The 24016-nt window shown below is 39.4% G+C and overlaps 1 protein-coding gene across 5 annotated transcripts; it reads right to left on the bottom strand.

Moving 5' to 3' along the window:
• On the bottom strand, nt 1-23769 carry MSL3 (MSL complex subunit 3). Of its 5 annotated transcripts, XM_029999004.2 has the most exons (15): nt 23535-23769; nt 22202-22311; nt 19465-19547; nt 18798-18893; nt 18401-18512; nt 18124-18224; nt 17087-17178; nt 16151-16273; nt 15519-15679; nt 13336-13494; nt 12600-12862; nt 12109-12218; nt 11819-11918; nt 11227-11311; nt 1-913 (listed from the first exon to the last, which is right to left on the bottom strand). In XM_029999004.2, the coding sequence occupies exons 5-15, from the start codon at nt 18403-18405 to the stop codon at nt 814-816; spliced, it is 1299 nt and encodes a 432-aa protein (XP_029854864.1). In that variant the 5' UTR covers nt 18406-18512; nt 18798-18893; nt 19465-19547; nt 22202-22311; nt 23535-23769; the 3' UTR covers nt 1-813. The 5 variants fall into 5 exon arrangements, 4 of the variants coding, with proteins under 4 accessions (XP_029854864.1, XP_029854865.1, XP_029854861.1 ...); XM_029999005.2 differs by lacking the exon at nt 18401-18512; XR_005931203.1 differs by lacking the exons at nt 18401-18512; nt 22202-22311; nt 23535-23769 and adding exons at nt 9554-9705; nt 21546-21744 and having other exon boundaries at nt 841-913.
• Between the last annotated feature and the right edge of the window lie 247 nt (nt 23770-24016).

Below are 24016 nucleotides of genomic sequence, written 5' to 3'. Positions count from 1 at the left end.
TTTACACAGCAGCCACTGTGAACTTTATTAAGAAGTGTTTGCCAGTTAAACTGCCATCACTTTATTGACTTCTCCGCTTACTTGTAGAAAATCAGTTCTTTCATAATGGCTCTGGAAATAATTTACTGCCACGTAAATGTTGAATCACTGGCAATATACGCTCTCCTTGGAACTCTGGCAGCCTTACCATGAAAAGAGCTATATACACCTTTGCAAAATGCAAAGTAAGCAACACATCTTTCATTCAATCAACAAAGTCATTCTTGAGGCAGATGTCATGCTCGCCAAACAGCAAAACCATCTTTACATTAAGCAATCTTTTCTATCACGACAGTTCCACAAAATGAAGTGCAATTTGTGAGGAAAAAAATCCATAAGATACCAGTTATGCATTTTCTTCATGTAACTGTGTAGTCAAGTCTTACTTCTCAGGCTGGAGAGGTTGAGCTAAAATAAAACACAGCATGATGATCTATCTTCATGAAAATGTCCTGTTGCTAATGCATCTGCTTTTGCCTCCTTTCCTCTTTAATTGTCCTATGCAGTCCTATGCATTAGAAGTCAGAACAAGGCTTCTTCATTCATCTGGAGTCAGAGTTATATTCAATCCTCTAAGTAACTCACAACGCAGTCTATACATGTATCTGAAAAGTTCTCCATTTCTAAGTAATCCAACCATCGCAGAAGATATTTCCCTATTTCTTCAACTCCAGAAGTTGCTTTAATTCCTTTTTCATATTCATCTTGTAGCCACGTGGCAAAATAGCATTGTCATGGGCTACATATAGTAGGATTTAGTCTTTATTAAGAGCTTCAGTAGATTGCCCGAGGATTTTTAGTACTGTAGTAGGCTTCACATGCAGCTACATAAGCAGATTCTGGGAAGAAATCATCATGGTATTCCGCTAAAAACCTGAGAAGAAAGCACACCAAAAAAAGAACAGAACATGAAACATTTAAGAGAAAAGCTATTTTCAAATTAATTTTTAAGCTCAGCAAAACCACAGCCTGAGAATTAAGAATTATTATACTTTGAAATTTGGCATACAAAAGACTTGCCCTATTTTTACAAGTTTTACATAGTGAGAAACAGCCCTCCCCTATCATTCTCAAATCCAAATAGCATTAAAAAAAATTTGCACTAGCTCAGTAAAAAAAAAAAAAAATCCAAAAGTTGAAGCTACACTCAGAAAAGAATGCAAAGTACTATCACAAAAGAAAACAAAAAGCGAAAGGATCTTTCTGCAACTTCTGTCAGTCACCTGCTCAGCATACTCTTTTCATTTATGTCAAAACCAGGATTTTCAGTTATCACTATGTCAGTATCTTATACAAGCGGCCAGTAACTATTAAGTCAAACTGTATCTTTTAAGGTAAGTAAAGCTATGATTTGTTCTTCCATGTGCCTATGCATTTAGGGTCTCCACCCGCCATGAGTATCTGATTCAAATATGGCTCTCAAAGACAAATACGCATCTTTTGCAAAACCAGTATTTTATAATGTCTTCCTGCTCTGCTAACATGCAACTCTTTCTTTGGTTTAGGACTGAAAATGAAAATAAACAGTGTTGCTACTAACACCAGTAACAAACAGCTAAAATGACTATAAGCTCTCCGCTCTTTCCTTTGTATACAAACATACCAGGTATACAAATGGGGGCAAAAGGGCAAAACAGTTCTTAAATCCTGAAGTACGCAATCAAGCTGTACTTCAGAAAAAAAACACAGACCTTCAAAAATACCTGGATATTAATGATCAGCATCAATAAACATGGCAAAATGTTAGCTACAGTTTCTCTGAGTTAGAGTAGGAAGCAACAGAAACAACAGCAGTGTCATTTGCAGAATCTGGTTTCTCTCAAGAACCACTGGCTAGGGAGATTACTTCCCTATTGGAAGCTAAAAACACCAGTTTTGCACAGCCAATACTCTGGACACAGAAAATCCAAACTAAAAAAAAAATAAAAATGTACAGGTGAATACAATAAAACCACAATGTTTACCCAACCTTACAGCTATACTGCCTGATCTAGGCATGTCCTTTGATCTTGAGAGCCAAAGCATCAAAGAACATTGCCAAGATTCTCTAGGTAAGGCAATCTAAATTTAATCAGGAATATATTAATTGCTGAGAGCTCATACAGAAAGGTTACAGCAAAAAGCCACATATAAGTGAAAAAAAGTTGATTTCCCCGCCACCACATACTTAAACACAGGCATCAAACAAGTGCTAAACTGGAGGAATAACTGGTTACATCCTACTAATTCTAGGAAAAGCAGTGAGAAATGCAAGCTTTTTTAGAAGAAATCAATGCTTCAATGTGTCACCACTTATTTAGAAGGCACTTTGTCAACTTCCTCTGTACTTGCTTATTTCATAGCAGTTCTATTAACTGTACAGAGGGACTAACTTATTACTTGTACTAACAATTAACAGTACAGAGGGACCTAGGGTGGTTTCTGATGTAAAACATTTCAGGTTTAAGACACCCAAGAGAACTGGCTGGACAACCAATACACATTCAGAAGATGAAACAGCAGCTTGTTTTTGTTTTTAAACGTTACCTAAGGAATTGAGCAGAAAAGGCTCTGTTACATGACCGGTAACAGCGTCTAATCAAGCACATAATTTCTGGCAATATTCAGCTGTGCAGGTACTGCCAAAAGAGAGAAAGATCTCTCTTGTATTTAAAGCACAGATCCAACTGGCTCTGCCACAGAATGACACCACATAAGCTATCATAATAAGTGTGTAAGAACTAAGTAAATTTAAAGTTTCACACAGTCTTCATTCACGCAATCCTAAGTGCATTAAATACCTTAGCATACTTTTTACTTAGAAGTATTCATACTGTGCTAGTTTCTCATTGGTCCAACAGCAGCTTCCAATTTTATTAAATAGCACAAAGCAAAAAAGATTACGTAATTAAGGTTGAGAGATAATTTTAATAAAGCTGCTATGAAAACTATTTTGCTAAATGAAAAAAAATGTTTTTAATATTACACTATGTTAGTTGCATTATACCAATTTCCTATTCACAGAAATAAAGGCATTTAAATAAAAGAAATAAAAACAGCAGTGAAAGATTTTCCCCTGAAAGAACAAAAGACAGTCACAATCAATGCAAACAACTAAGCAGTGAATCCAAATTAGTTAAAACTTTGGCAAAAGAATGAACCAAAAAAAACCAGTTTTATTCTTTTCTTGAACTAAAAACACAGGACAAATCTAAATTAAAACCACCAATATTTGATCAATACACTGTTTGAACCCCACTACTTAGTGATTTACTAGCCCTTGTCATTAAAATCATTGACCTACTTTTCTAGGCTTACCAGGCCATAAATAGCTCTAATACTTTATAAAATGCCTTTTTTCATGAGATAGAGATACCCCTTAGAAAATAAGCCAAAGAAACACAAAAACAATTCACACACTCAGATCCTTCTAATCCTCACTGAAACATGTCGTTCATTTGCACTACACACACACATTACTCTAGGACAACCACTACAAAACAGTACTAAAATTATAGCAACTTAGAAGCTAATAAAATACCCGAGTCACCAACTGCTATGACCTCTATAGTTAGCGACAAATCACTTTCTGGGATACGTGCGGTTGGTATGAAGCTGAGTGTGATAAGGCCTAAGACTTAACAGACTTGAGTCTAACTTTTAACATACTTAGATTGTACAAGATTAAGATGAGCCACAAATGGAATTTAATTAACAATTCTTCATTAACATGCGTTAATGACTTCAAGAGACAAACAGGGAGTAAAAACTACAGGGGCCAAGCAAATTCTTAGTGTGCTGGCTAACATTCTGTAAAACACAGTACCAAGTGCTAGATCATACCAGGCAGTATGTTTTAAAAGAACATCAATAAAACAAAGGAACCTGTAGAGGACATTGGGTAGCTGACAGTTCCAAGAATTTTAAGGGCAAGTAATGGGAAACAGGTTCATTTTCTCTTACAAATTTCCTGACTTTTGCTTAAGATCATCAGTCATAAATGCCAGTTTGGTTCAAGCTAAAGTGACAGCTGGTGAAGATGAGAAATTTTAGCGGAGATGCTTGTGGCACAGCTACAACTAATAAAAAAAAAAATAATAAAAAAAAAAAAAAAAAACCAAAAAAACCCGCAGGCAGAATGCATGCAGTCAAATGTACATCTCTCTTCTTAATGTAAGAGCTGTGAAAAGCAAAATACCCCAGAGCTAGCAGATACAAATTACTTTCAGCAAAGAAGCAGGAGGAAACAGGCAAAAGAACACAAGGTCAGTTTCTGTCCCAATCCCTTGTATATCTGTATACAAAGAGCAGTGGCCCTTCTAAAGCTGCTTTCTATTCAAACTACATCGCAGTGCAGAAAGCTGGCACAGAAATATTAGGAGTCTCATAAGACTCTTAGCTACTGGATATTTCACTAACGCTTTGCTCTTGGAACAGCTGAAATAGCACAAAGACCAATTTCACTGGCACCTGCAAGTCAAGAGCCAAGATTTAAAAATAGAGGGAGCTGTACTTAGCAAGCAGAGCCAATGTTCAGCTATAGATCAGAAAGCACATTGCTATTTATCTATTCAGAAATTGTTTCATTACTTTTAACTTATAAATCTGATAAATTCAGTCACCTGTTGCATTATTGCCTTTTTCATTTTTGTATTTTTTACAGAGTTCATATGCGTACTCTTATGCAATTAAACTGCTTACAAGTAACTGAGTTTTGAGATGCACAGTCCACACAAACATCCTGATGTAAGACTGCACACTTTTTTCTCATCATGAGCATCCACAAAAAGAATACTTACGCTTTACACTCCTGCTCAGAACATACATGTAACAGGACACAATGCAGCTATTTACCTCTCTACCACAGGTTCCTAGAAGAGCAACACTTCAGAAAGGAGTAGAGGGGATGGAGACAAGGGAAACAGACATGTGGGCAACCTAGCTTGAAGAATTCCTATGTTCTGATCTTCAAGTGTAGCAGCCCATAAGCAAGCTTACCTCAGGTGACTCCAAGCAATAGCCTCATAAATATACTACCATCTGGCTGAGAGTTACGCAGGCAGATCTACCAGTAAGAGGCATAGAACTATCGTTATCCACGTTAAAAGGCCACTTGACATATATATGTCAGGAACATTTCTCAACAGAGCCACTGAATTAATATGAGCTTTAAGAGCGTCATCTGGTAGCAAAAATGTCCTTGTCTTGGCAGCATCAACACAACCTATTACCCGAACAGTCTCTGCATGAAAAAACACACTCTTCTAAATGTCAGCTACCATCACATGAATAAACTCCGGGATGTCCTGAAAACTGTGAAAATTATGAAGAAAGGAAAACCTTAATAATTTTAAGAAGGACAACCTCAGCCATAAGGTATAAGAATACAGAGTTAAAATGAAAAGTTTCCAGGAAGGTGACGTCTTAACACACTTTCACTACAGCTCTGAGCTCTAGCAGGTAAGCAGATGCTTTGATGAGATCAGTGGCCTGGGCTAGATGCTGTTTGAAAGGCAACTGTAACGATCTATCTAAAGGAATTTGCTTAAAGAGCGTGATGGGTCCTGACTCTGTGAGTCACCTCATCAAAAGAAATGTCATTTGCAGATTAAGCAGCTATCTCCTTCTCCAAGACTACTACTCAAACGCAGGAGTTGAAAGCTAACAGGCTTAGTTTCACACAAAAGCATATGCCACCACGTGCCCCCACCCCCTCCAACTGATAAGCACGTCTCCACCTGCAAGGCTGTTCAGGGCAAAAGCTCACCAACAGAAGTTCGTCATAACCCCAATGCGGTCAACACAACAAGTGAAGTGAAAAGTTTCAGATGTTTATTCTGATATCCAGTGTCTCAAGAACCATGCCAAAGGAACCAACAGGCTTGTTTTGTTGACCGGACTCCCATCACTCATCCGCATACAGAAACCAAGATCGTTTTCCTTGGCCTTTAAAGACCAAGTGCAGAGAACTCTGAAGATGCCAGGTAATCAGGCTGAGTGAGTGAAAATTAAATGTGGTAACTTCTAGTAGACCTTTTGGGAAAACAGTCCCACAAGAGCTCAATACAGGAGTCCTTGGCTGGTCTTGAGGATGAAGACCTACTTTTGGCAAGGCCAGCATAGATCCCAGAATCAACTCCTAGAGCTGCCTTCTAAAAAAGCTACCATAACACTTAAAATATTTTGGGCAACCTCTCACTTTAGATGCATGATCCAAACCTCTACTATTATGATTAGGAATATGCTCCTCCTTCAAATACCCAGGCATCTGATGATTTGTTAAGTAGAAGGAAGAGAAGCAATCTACATGGTATAGTTTCAGGAAGTATTTTTGGCAAAGCAATCAAACCTTAGTCAAGAACATTAAGCACGCACCACCAGATTCTGCAGACCAACCAGACAACTAAAGACTACTGAAAATAAGAACCTGGACAATACCAGGTATTCACTAAGAAGCTTTCAACAAAAAGGTGCCAAAAGCTTGAGACGACCCAAAATGGCAGTTACCTTTCTACCCATTCAATGAATACAGCAAAGCCCAAATACAAAGGTAATAACGCCCTAAACTAAGGCATATACTGTGCAAGTAGAATTCCTTCATTTCAAAGTCTTCAAAACTTTAAAAAAAAATAGTTCCTTTACCTTTTTGTGCCTCTAAACCCACATTTGTCCATTGACACTCAGAACCCTGATTTTCTCACATTTAGGCTCCAATTCCATAAAGTTTTCTAGTATGTCATAATTGCTATGCTGCACAGGTACTTTTTGTCAAGTAACCAGTTAATCCCAAAACTGAGAGGCAAATAAAAAAGCCCTAATCAATACAAGAAACAGTATTAGCATTGCATTCTTTGTGATCTTCCAAAAAGTTATTTTTAATCAGTTGCCATCTTGCAACTTTATAATAAAGTCGCAATGAGCAGGAACTCCGTCACAAGCAACTTCACCCAAATAAAGATGTTTTCTATCCCATTCACCATGTGCAATGCTTCATTTTTTCATTCTCAGAAAGCCACTAACAACTTCTCATTAACTGCACATTAGCACAGACTAGTGGTCATAATTCACCACTGCAATTACATATCATAAAATGACTACACTCAAAAAACGTTGTGCTATCAAAACCAGAGATCTACTTCTTAAGGATACTTCAAACAACTTGTCATCTTTCTATATACACATTTTATTATCACAGGCCTTTATTCTGGTCACATTCTGATTTGGCTTCCTTCTCATAAAATACTTAACAGTATCAAAATACTTTTCTACCTGTGGAGCAGAGTTGTGCAATAAATACAAGCACGTTGTAAAACATCAAGAAAAAAATGAGATCTAAAATGAAAGAGACAACTTACAGGATATACTGAGTTTGAAGTATCAGTGGGTTTTTAACAAAACTAAAGTCTTTGACCATTAAGAATGTAGTTTTCCATAATCTGGAATACTACATATTGGCCTCATCTAGAAAAGTATATTAGAAATTTTAGAAGCGTTATTTTAGAAATACTTCATCACTTGCTCATTCTTCTGTATTTCATGAAAGCCAAAATAACTATGGCTTTCTGAAGTGCTGTACCATTTTGTTTTGCTTTTTTTCCTAAAACGCAAATGACATTGACTGAAATTACCTCAGTGAAGATGGGTCATGCCTTTCTAAAAACAGACATGTTATAATCTCCTGATTTTTAAGTATCTCCTATTGGTCAACAGTCCTGAGAAGTAACCTCTCTGATCCCAAAACAGTTTTCCAAGTCAAGGCTGCATTCAAATCAATGGAAACAGCAACACAAAAGCTGGCATCTTCTTGCCCATCATTTCTCACCACTTAAGCAGCCTCTGGAGGCATGCTAGGCACCTCACAATTCAGAGAAGTTGTAAAATACAGCACGTACAGCATTTCATTAAAAATAGGGCTGAAATAATGGACTCAGTTAAAAGGCAATACTTTATCTCAAAAACTATCACCAGGTAGGAAGATTTAATCTGGGGTCTTTTGCTAGTAAGATTACCAGTTAGTAGGCACCAGTTACTGTGTTAGCTTCCACTGCTTGCTCCTGAAGACTAAACTCAAATTGTAAGTGAAATTCAGTGAAACCAACTGGTGAGTTTGTCACTAACATCCATTTCAGACTTATTCTTCTGCAAGTATTATGAATTATTTCACAGCTAAATAATTTGAAGTGAAGACTAAGAGTTTTGTACTTAATTTGAGAAACTAATTTTCTTTACTTCTGCAAATTTTATAATTGAGAAATCAACTTTCATGTTCTGCATGAAGAAATTTCCATTACGCACACTTGTAGAAAGCCACACTAAGCACAAAGGGTACAGCTTCTACTTAATATGGAACTTAAAAAGATGTATTTCATACATCCCTTAAAAATGTAAGTTGTCTGGGAAACTGAGATCAATCTTGTCTAGCAGCAATCTGAGGGCATGACTGGAAAACATTACCTATGTAGCATTTCAAAGTGAATTTAATGCATCTATCAAGTACTGAGTAAACTCAATAAAACAAGCTTCTAGAAAAAGTGTTATATTAAATAAGTCTCAGTTTCTCAGCCCACATGAGATTAATAGTACAAATGTTAAATGAAACTGTAAATTTTAGCCATAAACTCATAATACAAAATTAAATCAGTCTCTATGCCAACAACTAAGTCAGTTGTGCACCACATGAAAGTTTCATTTAAAAACACATAAACTACTTACGCTTGGACTACTCTACCTAGAATTCAAAGAAGATTCAGGAAGTTTTACTAATGTGAACAGACAGCTTCAATCCCTTGTCTGCTATTAGAAAAATAAAGAAAAGGAGAGTACTTCAGCTTGTCACTCAAGAGCAATTCACTAAAAGAAATTAGGCAGTCTTAAGTAAACTGGCTGCTATCATCTAATGCACACAGACTGTGTAGGACAGTTCTTACCTTTCAAAAGGTAAGCCAGAACAGAACTGATAGAAAATATTTTTAATTAACATCCATTAATCCTTTCCTTCCCAAAAAGGAAAAGACAGAATGTGAAAATTGAAGAACTAGTACAAGATGTCACCTCAACCTCAAGTTTTCTCTTGTAATGAGAAACAGATAATGCAGAAGTATTTCTGTGATAAAAATCAAGTCTGAACAAGTTTCTAGAAAATATAATTGTTTGAACACTTTCAATGACATATGGGACAAAGAAATACCCAAATGAAACATGTCCTAAAGTCCCATGAATACGTGTTGAAAAAAATCTCATAATTTGCATTGGTTTCTATGTTACTTATTTGAATACACAGTAGCATATCTGGTAAGGAAACTAGTCTACGAACACTATTTATGACAAAGCTACCTAAGATCAAATGCTTCCTACAGCAGTAACTGTAACTTGGAAGCTTTTTCAGGAAGGCTCTCAATTTGACCACTTCTGACAAAACCACAGAAATCATTTCAGCATAGAAACGAAACACCAAGAACAGCATCAGCAAAACATACATGACACTGGCTTAGAAAGCACTTGAAAAAACACACAGCCCTCGAACATTTTGTTGTACCAGATACGCAATATCCACACTATGCTTGCCTTGGGGGGCTCATTTTGGTTTAGCTGTAGTCTGGTCTTGAGGACTGAATGCCCCCTAGTACTGGAGCACACTTCTGGTTAAGTGTTTTCCAAAAGGAATCCAGCTTGTGTACTCAGAGCACTCTGCAATGCAACACAAAGCATGGTAAGTGGGAACTACCGAGAGATTTGCTTCAAAAGCACAGTTCTGTCTGACCTAAAAATGCTGATGTGGAAACATCTTCTAATTTTTTTTTTTTTTTCTTAATTTCTATTTATAGATGACTATACACTTCAATGAGATGAGCAAATGAAAAAATAAGACATATGGATACTACCAGTAGAACTTTCAGTTTAATCACCTCCCTACTTGTATTGGGGGTGGGGGACGTGTTTCCTCCCTCCCTCTATTCCACTCCACCACAGCTCATCCATAGAATGGGTATGAAGAAACTGCATTTAAGATGGTAAGAGCAGAGACCTGCTCTGACCAACACAGAAGAATGTGAACAGGCAGAGGTCTGATAAAAACTGATTTGACCCACAGTGAAGTTAAGCACCCTAAACAATATTCACTTCAAGCAAAAACAGGTTTTCAACAATAAGCACTAATGCTGTCCTGTTTAACTTAAAGGTACTTTGAATACTAACAAGGGTCTGACAAAATAGAGATGTAAAAAGGAATCAGTAACACTTAAAAATTAAACGCTTCAAGAGAGAAATTTTGTATTGTAGAAACTTTGACATTTGAGCCATCTTTTACTCTCAGTAAACAATTAAAGTAAAAGCATTTTAAAGCTTTCATCTCCCTGATCTCTAACAGAACTTTTGATATGCTAGTGCCACATTATGTTACTTTTCAGTATGTGGCTACTTAAGAGTCTTTGGCCAAAATTAAGTTAGGGGTTCCACATTTGTTCCAGATGTTTACCATTTACAACATTTTCTCCTGTAAGTTTTCCTTGGCAAACTTATTTTCCACTGTATTGATGCTGCACAATACAGTTCCACACTAGATATCTAATTACCAGTATAATGTCATGCAGAGATACTAACTACAGTACCTGACAAACAAAGCTGATCATGGTGCAGGTATGACCATACTGACTCCAGCCGTGGAGCCAGTGTGGCCAGAAAGAGTTTGGGTACCTCTACAAGCCACTACATTGCATAACAGAGAAATCTTTCTGTTCAAAGCTCAATTAGAATAGATTTTTCTTTAAAAAAACTACCATAATTGAAAACATGTTCTAAACCACAAGTTTCTTGCCCTGCTAATATTGATGCAACATCAAAACTCTCAGATTATGCTCTCAAAAATAACAATACAGAGTTTGTATCTCTTCATAAAACATGCTTCTTAACCAAGTCACACTTGTCATTCTATACATGCTAGCAAGCAAACTTCTACACTTCAGTTCTCTATCATTGTGTTTATCAAAACTTTAAGTAGGGATTTCAGGTTCCCTTCAATTTGAACTACAGAATCAAAAATCTTCTACTAATCCTTATTCTATTTGTTATTATTAAAATCTTTTATCAATTTTATCATATTCTTGTAGTTCTAGAAAATGAACATCTTATTTTAAAAACCCTTTGTCATTCCAGGACACTTAGATCTATGTAACAATGCAAACACTGCTGTGGTACATTGTGTCACATTACCTCAGAAACATTTCGAAGTGTTTTACTAAAGCCTTTAGGTTTTTGTCAGGAAAGCACATCTTCCCCAGTATTTCTGGTAGCTTTACTGCAAATAAGAGAAATAATGTTTACACCTGTTCTTTTACATGCAACTTCTAATTACTTTTATCCATTACACAGAAAAGAATATAAACATTTCTTCTCCCTGCAGTCTCCACTTTTCTTTGCAAGTTACTCAGTGATCTTTCAAAACCTTACTAAAAAGAAACATGCTGAGAAAGGGAATGCTGCTTGGTTTAATGATGTTTGACAGCGCATTGGAATTAATGCTTGCTTACTTTTGTTAAATGAAGGCTTACAGAGCCAGTAAGACATAAGCAATTTATGAACAGCCTAAGAGTTTTAAACAAATTAATATGTACACTTCTCCAAGAATAAAACTAAATGTGATAAAGCAAACAGAAAATCACATGGTCACAGAAAAAAAAAACCAAACAAAAAAAAACCCAACAAAAAACCACCCCCAAAAAAACCCAAAACCAAAACACCAAACAAACAAACAAAACCCAAATAAAGCAATTTCGATTCAGCACAGAATTTTGCATCAGTTTACCAAACATCCGTAGCAAATGTTGAGATCCATAGATATATGAGGGAGGTGGTGGCTGATCACTTGGTGGATAATTCTCTGGCATCAATTTCCAGGACAAAACCTAAGCATAAGACATGAAAATGTTGGTTATAAAATCTTTATAGCACCATAAATAATTTAGTCTGTGCAGAACTTCAAAATCAAAGATGAAATAAGTAATACAAACAAAACGTTTTCTTACACAGCCCTACTGTGAGGTCAACGAAACCCTTAATCACTGAATCTAGGATAGTAACATAAAAATTTGTTACCTCATTCAATTCATTGTTTCTTCTCCCTTCAAAGCCAGTAAAAACTGCACTCCCCTCTTTGCTAGGAGTCAAAGTTATAGGTGAAGATGATCCACTATGGACAGGGGTTTCTTCAAAAGGGAAGGAAAAACAAAACAAATTAGCCATAAGTTTTATTATCTGTTTTATGGAACTGTAAGCCATTAAACATAACTAAGGCCTGCTGCTATAATGTTTAAAGTCTTAAACACTGGAATTCAATAAATGTTATCCTAAAGCAGGCTCACAGAAAAGCAGCTCCTTGAATTCTGTTGAGAAAGAGAGTACCAAAGTACTAAGAATACTGCTTTGTATTTCTCCCTTCAGTATAAGCTTCAGAGATAAATAATTGATACAAAAAGTAATTAATTCCTACTTCAATCACTCAGTTCACCACCCAGATGACATTAAAAAAAAAAAAGAACAAGACTTAAAATCTTGTTTAGAGCAACAATTTAAAGAGCAAAACCTACTTTTTTCCAGGTGCAAGAAGAGCTTTGGCATAGAAGCTGGGGTCTCAAGATGCCGTCGTTTAGGTTGCGGGGAAGCACTGCTTTCCGATAACCTGTCGCAGTTAGAGCTATGGCGCGTAGAACGTCTCAGCGACTGCAGAATTTCAGGTTCAGCTTTTCGTCTTTTTGGCGTGGCTGGCTCCCCTGTTGTAGGCTGGCTGTCAGTTGACTGAGGCGTTGGTGGATTCAACAGAGGAGGACTTGGGGAAAGCTCCTCCTGATTTCTAGGAAATAAAGGCAGCTTTACAGAAGTGAAGAGATCAGGGCTCTTCTCCCAAAAGAGATCCGTCTAGTTCCATAATCTTGTTAAATACTTACTCAAATGAGACAGTCTCCTCTCAATAACTACCAAAGTGATGAGGCCTCCTTTTAAATACCGTTTTCCGGAAGCAGATTTATTTTCAAATTTAAAAGTTAATGAACACAAATTTACATTTCAATGTAAATTTTTTTCCCCACAAAGTTGCAGCATAACTCTACACCAGTCAGTACAACCCCCTTTTGAAGTTAACCAGACAGAAATTCAGAACCTGAATTCTGAATTCAGGCAAGCAATTCACAGAAAAGTTCAGCATTTTATCAAGACAATTTTTAAGTCAAAGTCTGTGAGAAATCATCCTATTCTGAACACATAACCACATTCTATTGCATTTTCCTCAGGAGATAAGCAGTATTAGACTCCGTATACCCAACCTACCTGTTAGTATTTGTTGAGTTTTCTTTGATGGGAAGAAAGAATTTTGATGAAGTCACCTTCTTAAATTGAGCTTGTTCATAAGGATAGAGCAAAATTAATGGAAGTGTGAAGTCAAAGGTTATTCTCAGCCCATCTACCATCTCTTTACATAGCTCAACACTAGAGGAAAAATAAAAAAGCATTATGAATTTCAAAGTTGCATGTCAAAACTTTTCAGTGTAGTTGTAGGAAATTCCCTTTTAATACAGATCACCAACATCTTAACTATGATACGCTGACTTCATCACTAAGTAATGATAAGTGATGAAAAGCATACTTAAAGAGACAGTGATTGCTGTTGGTAACTTCAAACAAATACAAATTTTAAAAGTCTGCTTAAAAAGGTCAAACAAAATCCTACAATTATTCCATTGTATTACTATTTACTGGATTAATAAAATCTACTTTACGGTAAATGAAGTTAGTTAGTTTTTCGTGGAAGCATTATTTCGTTTTTTCCAAGTTTACTAGGCTCAAAAACAGAAGCACCTGCCAGAAAAAGTAAGTACTTAATAGACTGAATCTCTGTCTAAACGGCATATGCAGAATTTGATCTATAGCCTCTAAGATGCGGTTAAGGCTGTCCTTAAGAGATATCCAGTGAACCAACAAAATCAGACACATTTGCATTGGAGATCAGTTTCCAATGGCCTGCTCCTGGTAACCAAAGCACTACATTTAGAGGCTACTAGGAATTTCAGGTTTGGGCTTGTGTAAAAGACTCACAGTGCTAAGCGGTGACTAGATGTGCTGTTACAAGCAGAACCAAGAACACTGAGTCCAGCCCATCTCCAACACCTCTCACCTCTATGAAGGTATTCATCTCTCATGCCTCAGGTGCATGTATATGTATGCTAACAGTAATTTGATTCTGCTACAATGACCCACGTTAGAAATTCCATACCTCCTATTACCATTCCACACCACTTGCTAAAACTATGCTTTTTTTTTTTTTTTCTGTTTTTAAAACACTATATATAAAATGGGTCAGGGGACCACCACGTGCAGAAATTCTATCCCATCCAAGAAGGTCAATTACCTTCTGTGTTAGTGCAGTAAGGGCAATACAAAAAAGTTGTCAGCTGAATCTCTCCTACTTAACAGATCACTGAAATTATACATAAATTCCTTATTAAAACACCTTCGTTACTGAGAAGGTCATGTAGATACATACACCTTTAAAAATCATAATATGCGTACAACCTTCTGTTTGTATTTCTGATGTCTCATCTAACTTCTTGTTTGGGAGATTATATTACAAAGTAGGAAAGTATCATTAATCTGTCAAATAATGAATGACATCAATATAAACCAAGACACTCACACAGACCAAAATATTGCAAGGAACAGCATAATTATGCACTATTGAAATAGAACATGGTAACAAAAGACAAGATTTCTCTCCAATAAAATACAAAATTTCACCCCAGTGTAGACTTAGGTAAAGAATCAGTCTCATCTAATATTGAGAATCTTTAACATAAAAGAAAAAAAACAACCAACCAAAAAAACCCACACTGCAAACGCAGGGTTAACACACTGCATTTGTAGCGTGGTAGAATATACAGCCTAGCTGAGAAAACAGCAGCTAAGATGCAATCAATTTTAATAAACAGGATTGGTGCTACTACACACATTGTTTCCCTACATATCAACTCCAGGATTTAAGATATGTCAATTGGAGGGGGGAAAAAAAAAAAAAAAAAAAAAAAAAAAATCACTTGCACTTGGAGTTCTCTAGAAGTGTTTATATAAAATTTTTTATCCTTTATAAAATTTGAACCTGTTCAGTTTTATTTAAGCACGGAATTCTCATACCAGATACTCTCTCAGTGGTCAAAAAATTCTTCACGTAGACAATAGCAACACATTCTTCCAAAACAGGTCACAATATTCACAAGAACTTAATTGAGAAAAGGGGATATTGATGCTTTTGCATAATGACTTTTCAGATAACAGGGACTCTCTCGCTGATAAACAAATTGTCAGTGTTACTCTACTATAGGGATCTGTCAAATATTTTAAGGCCCATAAACAGACATACATCACAGTATAAGTTCACAGAAGTGAACAGCCTTGAAACAGAACACAGAATCCAAGGTTATTCTTCTTGTGACAATAGACCTGGACTAAAGATTACTTACTTCTTCTCTGGTGGCACATAATGAAGATTCATATTAGCGTGTGGAGTCATCTGATGGTGCCGAGATCTTTCATTGGCTGAAAAAGCAGCATTAATTGCAAAATGTTTCACATATGACTCCAGGATGGTTATTATATTTGTCTGACAAGGAAGCTTCACTAGCTGAAAAAGAAATAACAAATCAATGTCTTACAAAAACAATTAGTAAGTATACCAAGCTAAAACAGGAGCTTGTAATGTATTGACTAGTTTAGTAAGTCTCTATTGCATGAAGTTATTTCAGGAGTCATTAATTTGAACCCTTAAACTGCATTTTTTGATCAATCCTTTATAAACATCTGGAGAAACAAAAATATGGTCAGGTTAACAAGCTTACTACATTTCCAGCTTCAAAAAATGAATCTGCACTCCAAAACACAATTGTGTACTGAAATGTTACATTCTTAAATATAATGACAAGTCACTGTTTTAGCTATAGAGAATTCTCCTCCCAACACTCTTTTTACTCTTCCTTATACTAAGCTCACCTTTGCAATAAAGTTCAAAAACCCAGGAGCTGTTACATACAAGAACTACTTTTCATGCCCTCCCCACCCCCCCATGCACATTCATTTCATAGCTTTTACTTCATACCCGTTTTCTTCTATTAATATAGTAACAGTCTTCCTCAAGCTTCTTTTTCAAGACTTCAGGAATTTCTATGCTTATTGCTCTTTCTTCCATGTCCCTTTTTGTGTGAGTGTCTTGTTCTTCTTTCTACAACAGATCAGTGCAAGAAACAATATGAATTGGTTGTGCATATGAACATTAGTGAAAAAGAACTTCAATAGGCAGGGTACAATACAACAATCAAGTTTAGTCATGCAAAAAAAATATAAAGTGTAGTAAATATTTAATAGTAGCCTTACTGTAAGCAATTTAACAATACTGCTTTGAAGTCATCTGTGAATTCATTTTTTAAAAGTTTTTTTTTTTAATTTAGCATTCACTTAAGTATTTAACACAGAAGAATGAACAGAAATTTGTTCAGTTTCGCTGCTTCAGATCACCCACACTGTAGTAGTTAGATTTCACAGACCTTCAGAACAACTCTTTACGCTGTACTTTCTTTTCAATAATGGAGAGAAAATAACTGTTTTTTCTTGAAGTTAGTCTTCTACATTTTAAGAACAGAGTTGACATGCCCATTTCACAATAAAATACAAAAGCCAGAAAGATCCTGCTGCTATTAGGATTTGTCCAACCTGCATAGACCAGTAAAATTTTACAGCACCCAAAAATCTGGATAATCTAGGTTGCCAAGTTTTCTCCACATAAGCCTTATGTGTAGAAAGAGAAGAAAAGGAACAAATGTCTATTTTTAGATTAACATCAAAGATTTCTACAAGAATATGATGTCTCCTACAATTTTCAAAAACTCAACTACAGTAAGCACCAGGAGTAAGAAAATTATGCTTTTAATTCCATCTAAATAACCAGCTGTGGCCTGTATTTCATCTACTTCATTTTTTCTGGCATTTCAAATATAGATGTTTAAATTCTATCAAGTTAAGGAGCTCATGAATATACCATTTCTGTTCTCTCTTCTATGTCACTTTCTTCACTCTTTATTTCTTCATCTGTTCCTTCATCACTGTCATCAGAAGAAGAACTACTTATAGCTGTGTAAAAGAGATTTCACATATTTATCTCAAATTATTACATTGCAGAGGTTAAGACCAATTTCAGGCCTCAATGCAAAAAAGACCCAAAACCCCCAAAAAACCAACAAAACAAAACAACTCACAACTAGCTTGTTATATTTAATGAGGATGAATAATTCTAACTGCATTAAACACAAAAGTATTATTTACAGCACACTATAAACTTTTAAAATATGTTAAGACAAGAAGTTTACAGGAAGTGTTCTTGCATCCTCTCTAATCGAAAAACACTCACTTTTAAAAGCTCCCTACATTTCTGAACACTCACAGGTCTTTTCAATTTTTATTGGACTTTAGTTCTGAACAGGGGATTAACATATTAATAATTCAATCAGAAGGTCTGGATCTGTGCAGCAACAGTTACCAGAACATCCGTTAAGTACCAGCCAGTGTTCCTGCTGGTTTTCAAGCTACAAAGAAAAATGCTATGAAATGAAAGAGCTGGCTTCAGAGTGAAATCAGCCAGTCACCTGACAAGAAACAGACCTTTGCGCCAGGCAGACTGGGGAAAAAGACAGTCTTATTGCCCCCTAAAATATGTAGAAACACTAGCAGGGAAAGCATCTTGTTTCCTAACACCAAACAAAGAAAACTGAGGGCTTCTTGCACCTGGTAATACTACACTAAACAAAGTAGCATTAAGCTCTGAAATCACTGATGAGAATAGTTGAGTGGAAGTGACACAAGGAAAAGCCTCTGGAACACAAGAAGAAAGGAGATAACTTAATAGATGCTTAGCAGGAAACATAGTGCTCACTCTTCATAAGACTGCCTCCATATATTTCAAGCAGGACTGTGATACTCTTGTGTCATCCTAATAGCAAGTTACAGCATGCTCTGTATCCCCATCGTCAAAAAGTTAAAGGCATCGTGCCAGCTGTCAAAGAATGAAAACAAGCTCACAGTTTTCGCTACTCTCATCATTTTCTTCGGCAGGAAGGCTTTTTAATACAGAGTCAACACCAGGCAACCTGCAACGTCTCTTCTTTCTTCCCTTTCTTCTCCTACAGAACATAAAATGGTTCACTGAGATTTGGCTAATATTATTTAATTTGTTTATCCTAGCTAATTACATGCAAATGCACAGGAAACATATGTTTGAGTTATTTTCAATAATTAATGTTGAAATAATTTGGACAATGCTTATTTGAGAGTAGATACCTTAACGTCCGTACATTACCTCATATTCGTGTTCTCAAGCAGATCCTCAAGCCATGGCCAACCAATATTAGATTATTGCCTTTGGCTGAAAAATACTTCAGGTTTTCCTAAGTTATTTTTCAAGTACATTTCTTTGGGAAGATGTAGATCCAATACACAGGCATTTCGCAGCAATAGTTAAGAATAACATAGTTATTAAGTGTTAAGTCATTTAGAGTGTCGTTTAATAACAATATGTAGGTATCTACCTTAGTATGAGAAGAGTAGCTCTCTAGAATGCACTGACTATACTGAGTAGATATGTACCATCTACAGCATGAGCTTAAAGGCCAAGCTCACTTGCAGACACCTGGATGTACCTGTTTGAATCTGAAAATGAATCGCTCATTCATTTTGAGACCAAAAGGATTTCTTACATGCGAGCCACAGCCTTCCGTGCCAATTTACGCTGTAATCTGCGGTTTTCGTCTGTATCACGAAGAACATGATCTTCAGCTGCCCATCTATCCCAGCTAAGGATAGGTCAAAAGAAAATTATTAACGGCTATGAATATATGCCACTCATGATTACTAATGAATTAACACACATTAAATCTAAAAAGCACTCTTTTAGTGTCATTCAGAAGCAATACCTGTATCACAAGGTTTGCATCCTTTTGTATTCCCATGGCTTCAACTCTCACGTTGCTATCTAAAACCTCTCAAACCTTGACTTAACATGCAATAGTGTTTGTAGCACCAACACATGCTATAGATCACAAGAGACTGCACTCACGTACTGGCCTTGATAACCAAACAGTCCAGGTCTAGATTTAACATAGCATGAACTCTTTTATTAACGGAAACCTAGGAGCCACAAGTATATGCCAAAGACAGATACCTCAAAGTTTAAACTCACGGCTATCAAACTGATCCACTGAAATTAAGTGATACAGACCAACATGAGCAAGTATATTAAAGGCATTCACAAAACCAAAAATACTCATGCAAACATCAAACTCCTTTGATATTCTGTGCAATGCTTTTCTTTGCAGAATAAAATAGAAGAAATGAAGAAATGAAACCACGCGCCCAGGTTCTTACCTTCTGTTCCAACCGTTAAAATGGATCAGATATTCTGGAATCTTTCTGCCTTTCTCATCTTTTCCAACAACAATATCAACAATCTGAAACAAATATTGAATAGCATGTATTAAAAAGCTTGAGAAAAAGTGAGCTTTCCGGTATTTAGGGAATTTACACACAAAGAAAAAAATGTTTATTTACAGATGTGAAATATACCTATAATTTTTCTAGTAAATATTGGAAGAAGATATGGATTATACTAAATGGTCAGAAAAACTAGCTTTATTATTGAGCACTTTTAAAGTTGGGGACTGCTAACCATCTTTGTCCCGTCCTCAAATGTCCCATGCTTTCAAGACAAAGGGGGACGCAAAACAATGCAGTATCACAATATGGACTGCAGATATACATCTGGGCTGCTAACGTTTTCTCCTGTGTGCTGTCTCTGCATGCCCTCAAAACATGGGACAACAGAGGTTTATATACATATATATATATATAGATATATGTGTGTGTGTGTGTAAACCTCAGAAACGCTGCTCTCTTGAACAACACTGAATCATAGCCACAAAACATTAAAAGGCTTTGTGAATATCTGAGCACTTCTTTTCTTCCTCTCTTTCACACAAGTAAAACGGGCAAGTCTGAAAGGGCCTGCACCTCAAAAGACATGTCAGGTGGATCATTAAGAAGAGCATCAGGACTAGTAATAACAAAGGAATCATTCTGCCTGCACTTGGACCATACATCTCCAGATGCACCCAGCTACAGTAATGCAGCACCTGCTACAGTGATGTTTTAACTTGAGAGTCCAGAATTTAATAACTATTGATGGATTCAAGGACAGTTATGCTGGAGTTTGGGGTACGTGAAAGTAAAGAAGAAAAGGCACTGGTTTTTTTTGCACTCAGGTTACCTCTGTGGCTGGCAATTAAAGCCGTTGGGGTGGTCAGAACATAGGAATACACGTACAAACAAGAGAGCAGCCCAAAATATTGCAGGAAGGTGGGGTTCCTGATCAAAGATGTTTGAAAAACACTGATCTACACAACTAACAACCTTGCAGCAAAAAGCATGAATTTGATCGGGAATCCAGTTGCAATACCTCCCTTTTCACCCCTCTCTGTAACAAAACAGAAAAACAGAGCTCTGTTTGCAAGTTAGGCACAGACGACTTCGGAATGAAAAATTATCTCGCGTCCCGCTGATAACCCAAACCGATGTTATATTTACAAGCTGTAGGATCGCTATCGCTACCCTTAAGGCCAGGCCCCAGAGAGTCGGTCACTCTCACCGCAGCACCCACGGTCCGCCACTCGCTATCCCCTCTCTGTGTGCCCTCCTGCACCGCCGGTGCCGCTCCAACCCTTCCGAACGGCACAAGGGCGGGCAGTAAGGGCTAGGAGAGCAGGGAGGTGGGGTGGGGGGGGACGATAACTCAAGCTACGCTACGAAAGTACAGGGATGAAAGTAAGATTTCAGAATTACTTTGCAGGCGTTCAGCCGAGAACGGAAGGCGGGAACCGAGTCCGACACTTCCCAGAGCCCCTCGGCGGCCTCGCTCATCTACCTGACGCGAGAGGAAGGCCCCGACGGCCCGGGCTCCACCGCCCCTTTGTCACCGGGCAGCGGGACGCCTCCGCCCCGCCGCGGGGGAGGGAAAAAGAAGCCGAGGGGCTCCCACACGACCGCTACGCGCACCCCCGGGGGGGGGGGGGGGGGGGGCGGAGGGCGATGACGGCGGCACAAGGACGGGGAGGAGAGGCCCTGGCGGGGATGGGCACCGCCTCGCTTTGTCTCCCAGCACCGTGACGGCAGGGCGGCGGCGGCGGCGGCCGCCTCCTCGCTCGTTCCCTCCCTCCCTCCTCAGACCGGCGGCCGTTTACCCGCAACAAGTGCTGCGGGCGGAGCCGCCGCCCGCCCGCGAGCGTTAACGGCAGCTGCGGGCCGGGCTCCGCCCCCCCGCGCGCGCGCGCTCCCTCCCTCCCTCTCTCCCCACCCCTCCCCTCCCCTCCCGCCTGCCCGCCCGGCGCGTCTCGCCGCTGCCCCGGCGGCCGGGACGGGCGGGTTAGGGCGGGGTGTCGGCTCGGCCGGGTCACCTTGGCATCATAGAGGACTTTGGCTTTGGTGGGGTCGGGCTCGAAGCAGAGAACTCTCTCCCCACGGTGGAACTTAAATTTCATTCCCCGCGAGGTCATTTGCTCATCATGGCGCAAAGGAGAGGAGCCCCCGCCCCCTCCCGCGGGGGGGGGGTGGGGGGGTGAGGGGGGGAGGTGCTGCGGCCGGCCCCGCCCCTCCCCTGGCCCCGCCCCTCCCCTGCTCCTCAGGCGGAGGCGGGCGGGAAGGAAGGAAGGAGGCGGCGGGGATACCGCGCCCGGTTGTCCCTGCCCCGGGCGGGCGCTGACAGAACCGGGCTGCCCTCCTGTGCCCGCCCCGCTGCCGCCGGTCACGCAGGGCGGGTGGGACGGGTGGCTGGGAACCGGCTGCGGGAGGGAGGGAGCGAGCGGCGGTGAGGGGACACGTCCGTCCGGGCGGGAAGGGCGGCCGCCCGCCGTGAGGGGACACGTCCCTCCGGGCGGGAAGGGCGGCCGCCTGCCCTGGGCTAGGGGAGCCTGGGCTGGGTGAGGTGCTGGCAGGTCACCCGGCTTTGCTGCCCCGCGGTGTGATGGGGAGAGTAAGTGCACCCCGAGAACAGCAGCTGGCCTTCTCTCCGTTACTGCTTCCCCTCGACATCACCACAGTTCCCATTCCTTACCCCGTTTCTTCTCCACTAGAAAAGAACCGCCCTGTACTCCCAAGACGGCTATTTATGCATCATAACCTCCCTCAGGGCTTCTTTTCCTCTCTCTTGTTCTTTCAGCTTTCCTGCAAGAAAATAAACTAGAAATAAATAGGGTGTCGGACTAGAAACTCAGTTACCTAGAGTTTGATTTATCTTTCCAATGTTCAAATTCTTCAAGTCTCAAACAGGATGCAAATAGTGGAAACAAGCAAAATCAATTCACATGTTTCTTGCCCGCGTACTTTATGCTGACCAGTGCTTGGAAGGGACGGGGTTTCAGTCGGGGGAGTACTGCAGTTTCCCACACCATGCTATTAGATGTTCCCTCAGGCCGTTACATTTTTGATGCCAGTTCTGCATTTCTGATTTACACAAGACCATGATAGAGCCAGGAGGCCTGGGCTTAGCCAGCCTTGTAGAAAGACCAGTTAATTTGTGATCATTTAGCATTTCTGAAGTCGCTTTTCTGTAAAAGCTGTTCAGGAGGTGGATGACTCTAAACGGAGAGAGGCAACTGAGCATACCCTAGTCCAGTGCTAATGGGAAGAGAAGTTTAAATCCTCCTTTCTTTCAGTCTCTGAGGCTGATAGCAAAGCTGGAAACTGCCAGGAATGCCATGGGAAAGAACGGGGAGCTGCTAGTGTATTAGCAGAAGGTTTCTGAAGGGAAAAGGCGATAGGGGATGCGCAGAAAACAAGATTCTGAGAGGGTGACTGCTCCCTGGGATAGGATGGACCAAGTACTCAATTTCTTTTGATTCAAAACTTACGTATTTTTTATAGTGGGGGTGGTGGGAAAAACCTGTGAACTTGCTGCTAAGACAGGGTGGAGTAAGAGAAGCCAATTGATCAAAGAGAAAGAGTGTGAGGAAATTAAGGAAGAGTTCCTGAAATTGTTCGGAGCTTACCCCTGCTTAGGTTAAGAAACAGGCTCCAAAAACACATGGGTGCAATGTCAATTGCAGAAATTGTTACTGAAGTTCCTTTTTTATAAAGAAAAGGGAAATGGTGCTGGACACTTGCTGAACAAAGCTGCTTCTGAGGGACTACCATGCTTTAAAAAATGGAAGAAAAAAAAAAAAGCAGAGGAGAGAGAACAACAAAGCTGTGCTTGCGTCCCTGCCTCCAACCTGGCATTAAGAGTACTCATGCAAGAGGAGCCTCCCACCATTTCTGCACAAACAGCCTTATGTACTTCCACACTGCCTCCCAGATTCCCCCTTCCTCTTCCTCCCCACTGGCCTCCACTTCCAGACTCCGCTTCTCGTTCGTCTCGTCTCAGCCTCTCCTAGTTCACCCCTGCCCACCCTTGTGGCTCCCACCCAAAGCTACTCCTCAAGCCTTTTTTGACTCAGATTTCTTCTCGCTTAGGTTTCCTCACACAGATGTACAGCTCTCTGCCATAGTGTTTGAGGTCCCTTTGCTGCCCTGTCTCCTCTCTCCCTGCTCCCACACTCAGATACGTGCACACGTGCATCTGCCCTTATCTCCCTGAGCCACCTTGCCGTAGATGATCCTTGCCAGCAGATCGTGGCCTTGCCAGATCTCCCACCAAGGCTCCTGCTCCAGCAGGATTTTTAAAAACCTCTGTGTGGGCTGCACTTAACTAAGATCCGCCCAGAGGGAGCCCCGAGAGCAGAAAGGCTGCACGTTTATGAAAAACCAGCCCTGTGATAGTGCTACCCAGGCAACGCGTAGGTCTACCAGGAGATTAAATGCAGGACATGGATTTTTCAAAGGTACCGAGTTCTCCATAGCGAGGACTGCCAAATGCCTGAACAAAACCAAA

Source organism: Aquila chrysaetos, chromosome 23, assembly GCF_900496995.4.
Source record: "Aquila chrysaetos chrysaetos chromosome 23, bAquChr1.4, whole genome shotgun sequence".
Taxonomy (NCBI): Eukaryota; Metazoa; Chordata; class Aves; order Accipitriformes; family Accipitridae; genus Aquila; species Aquila chrysaetos.
Note: the sequence above shows the minus strand (reverse complement) of the source record. Positions and strands in the feature narration are given on the sequence as shown.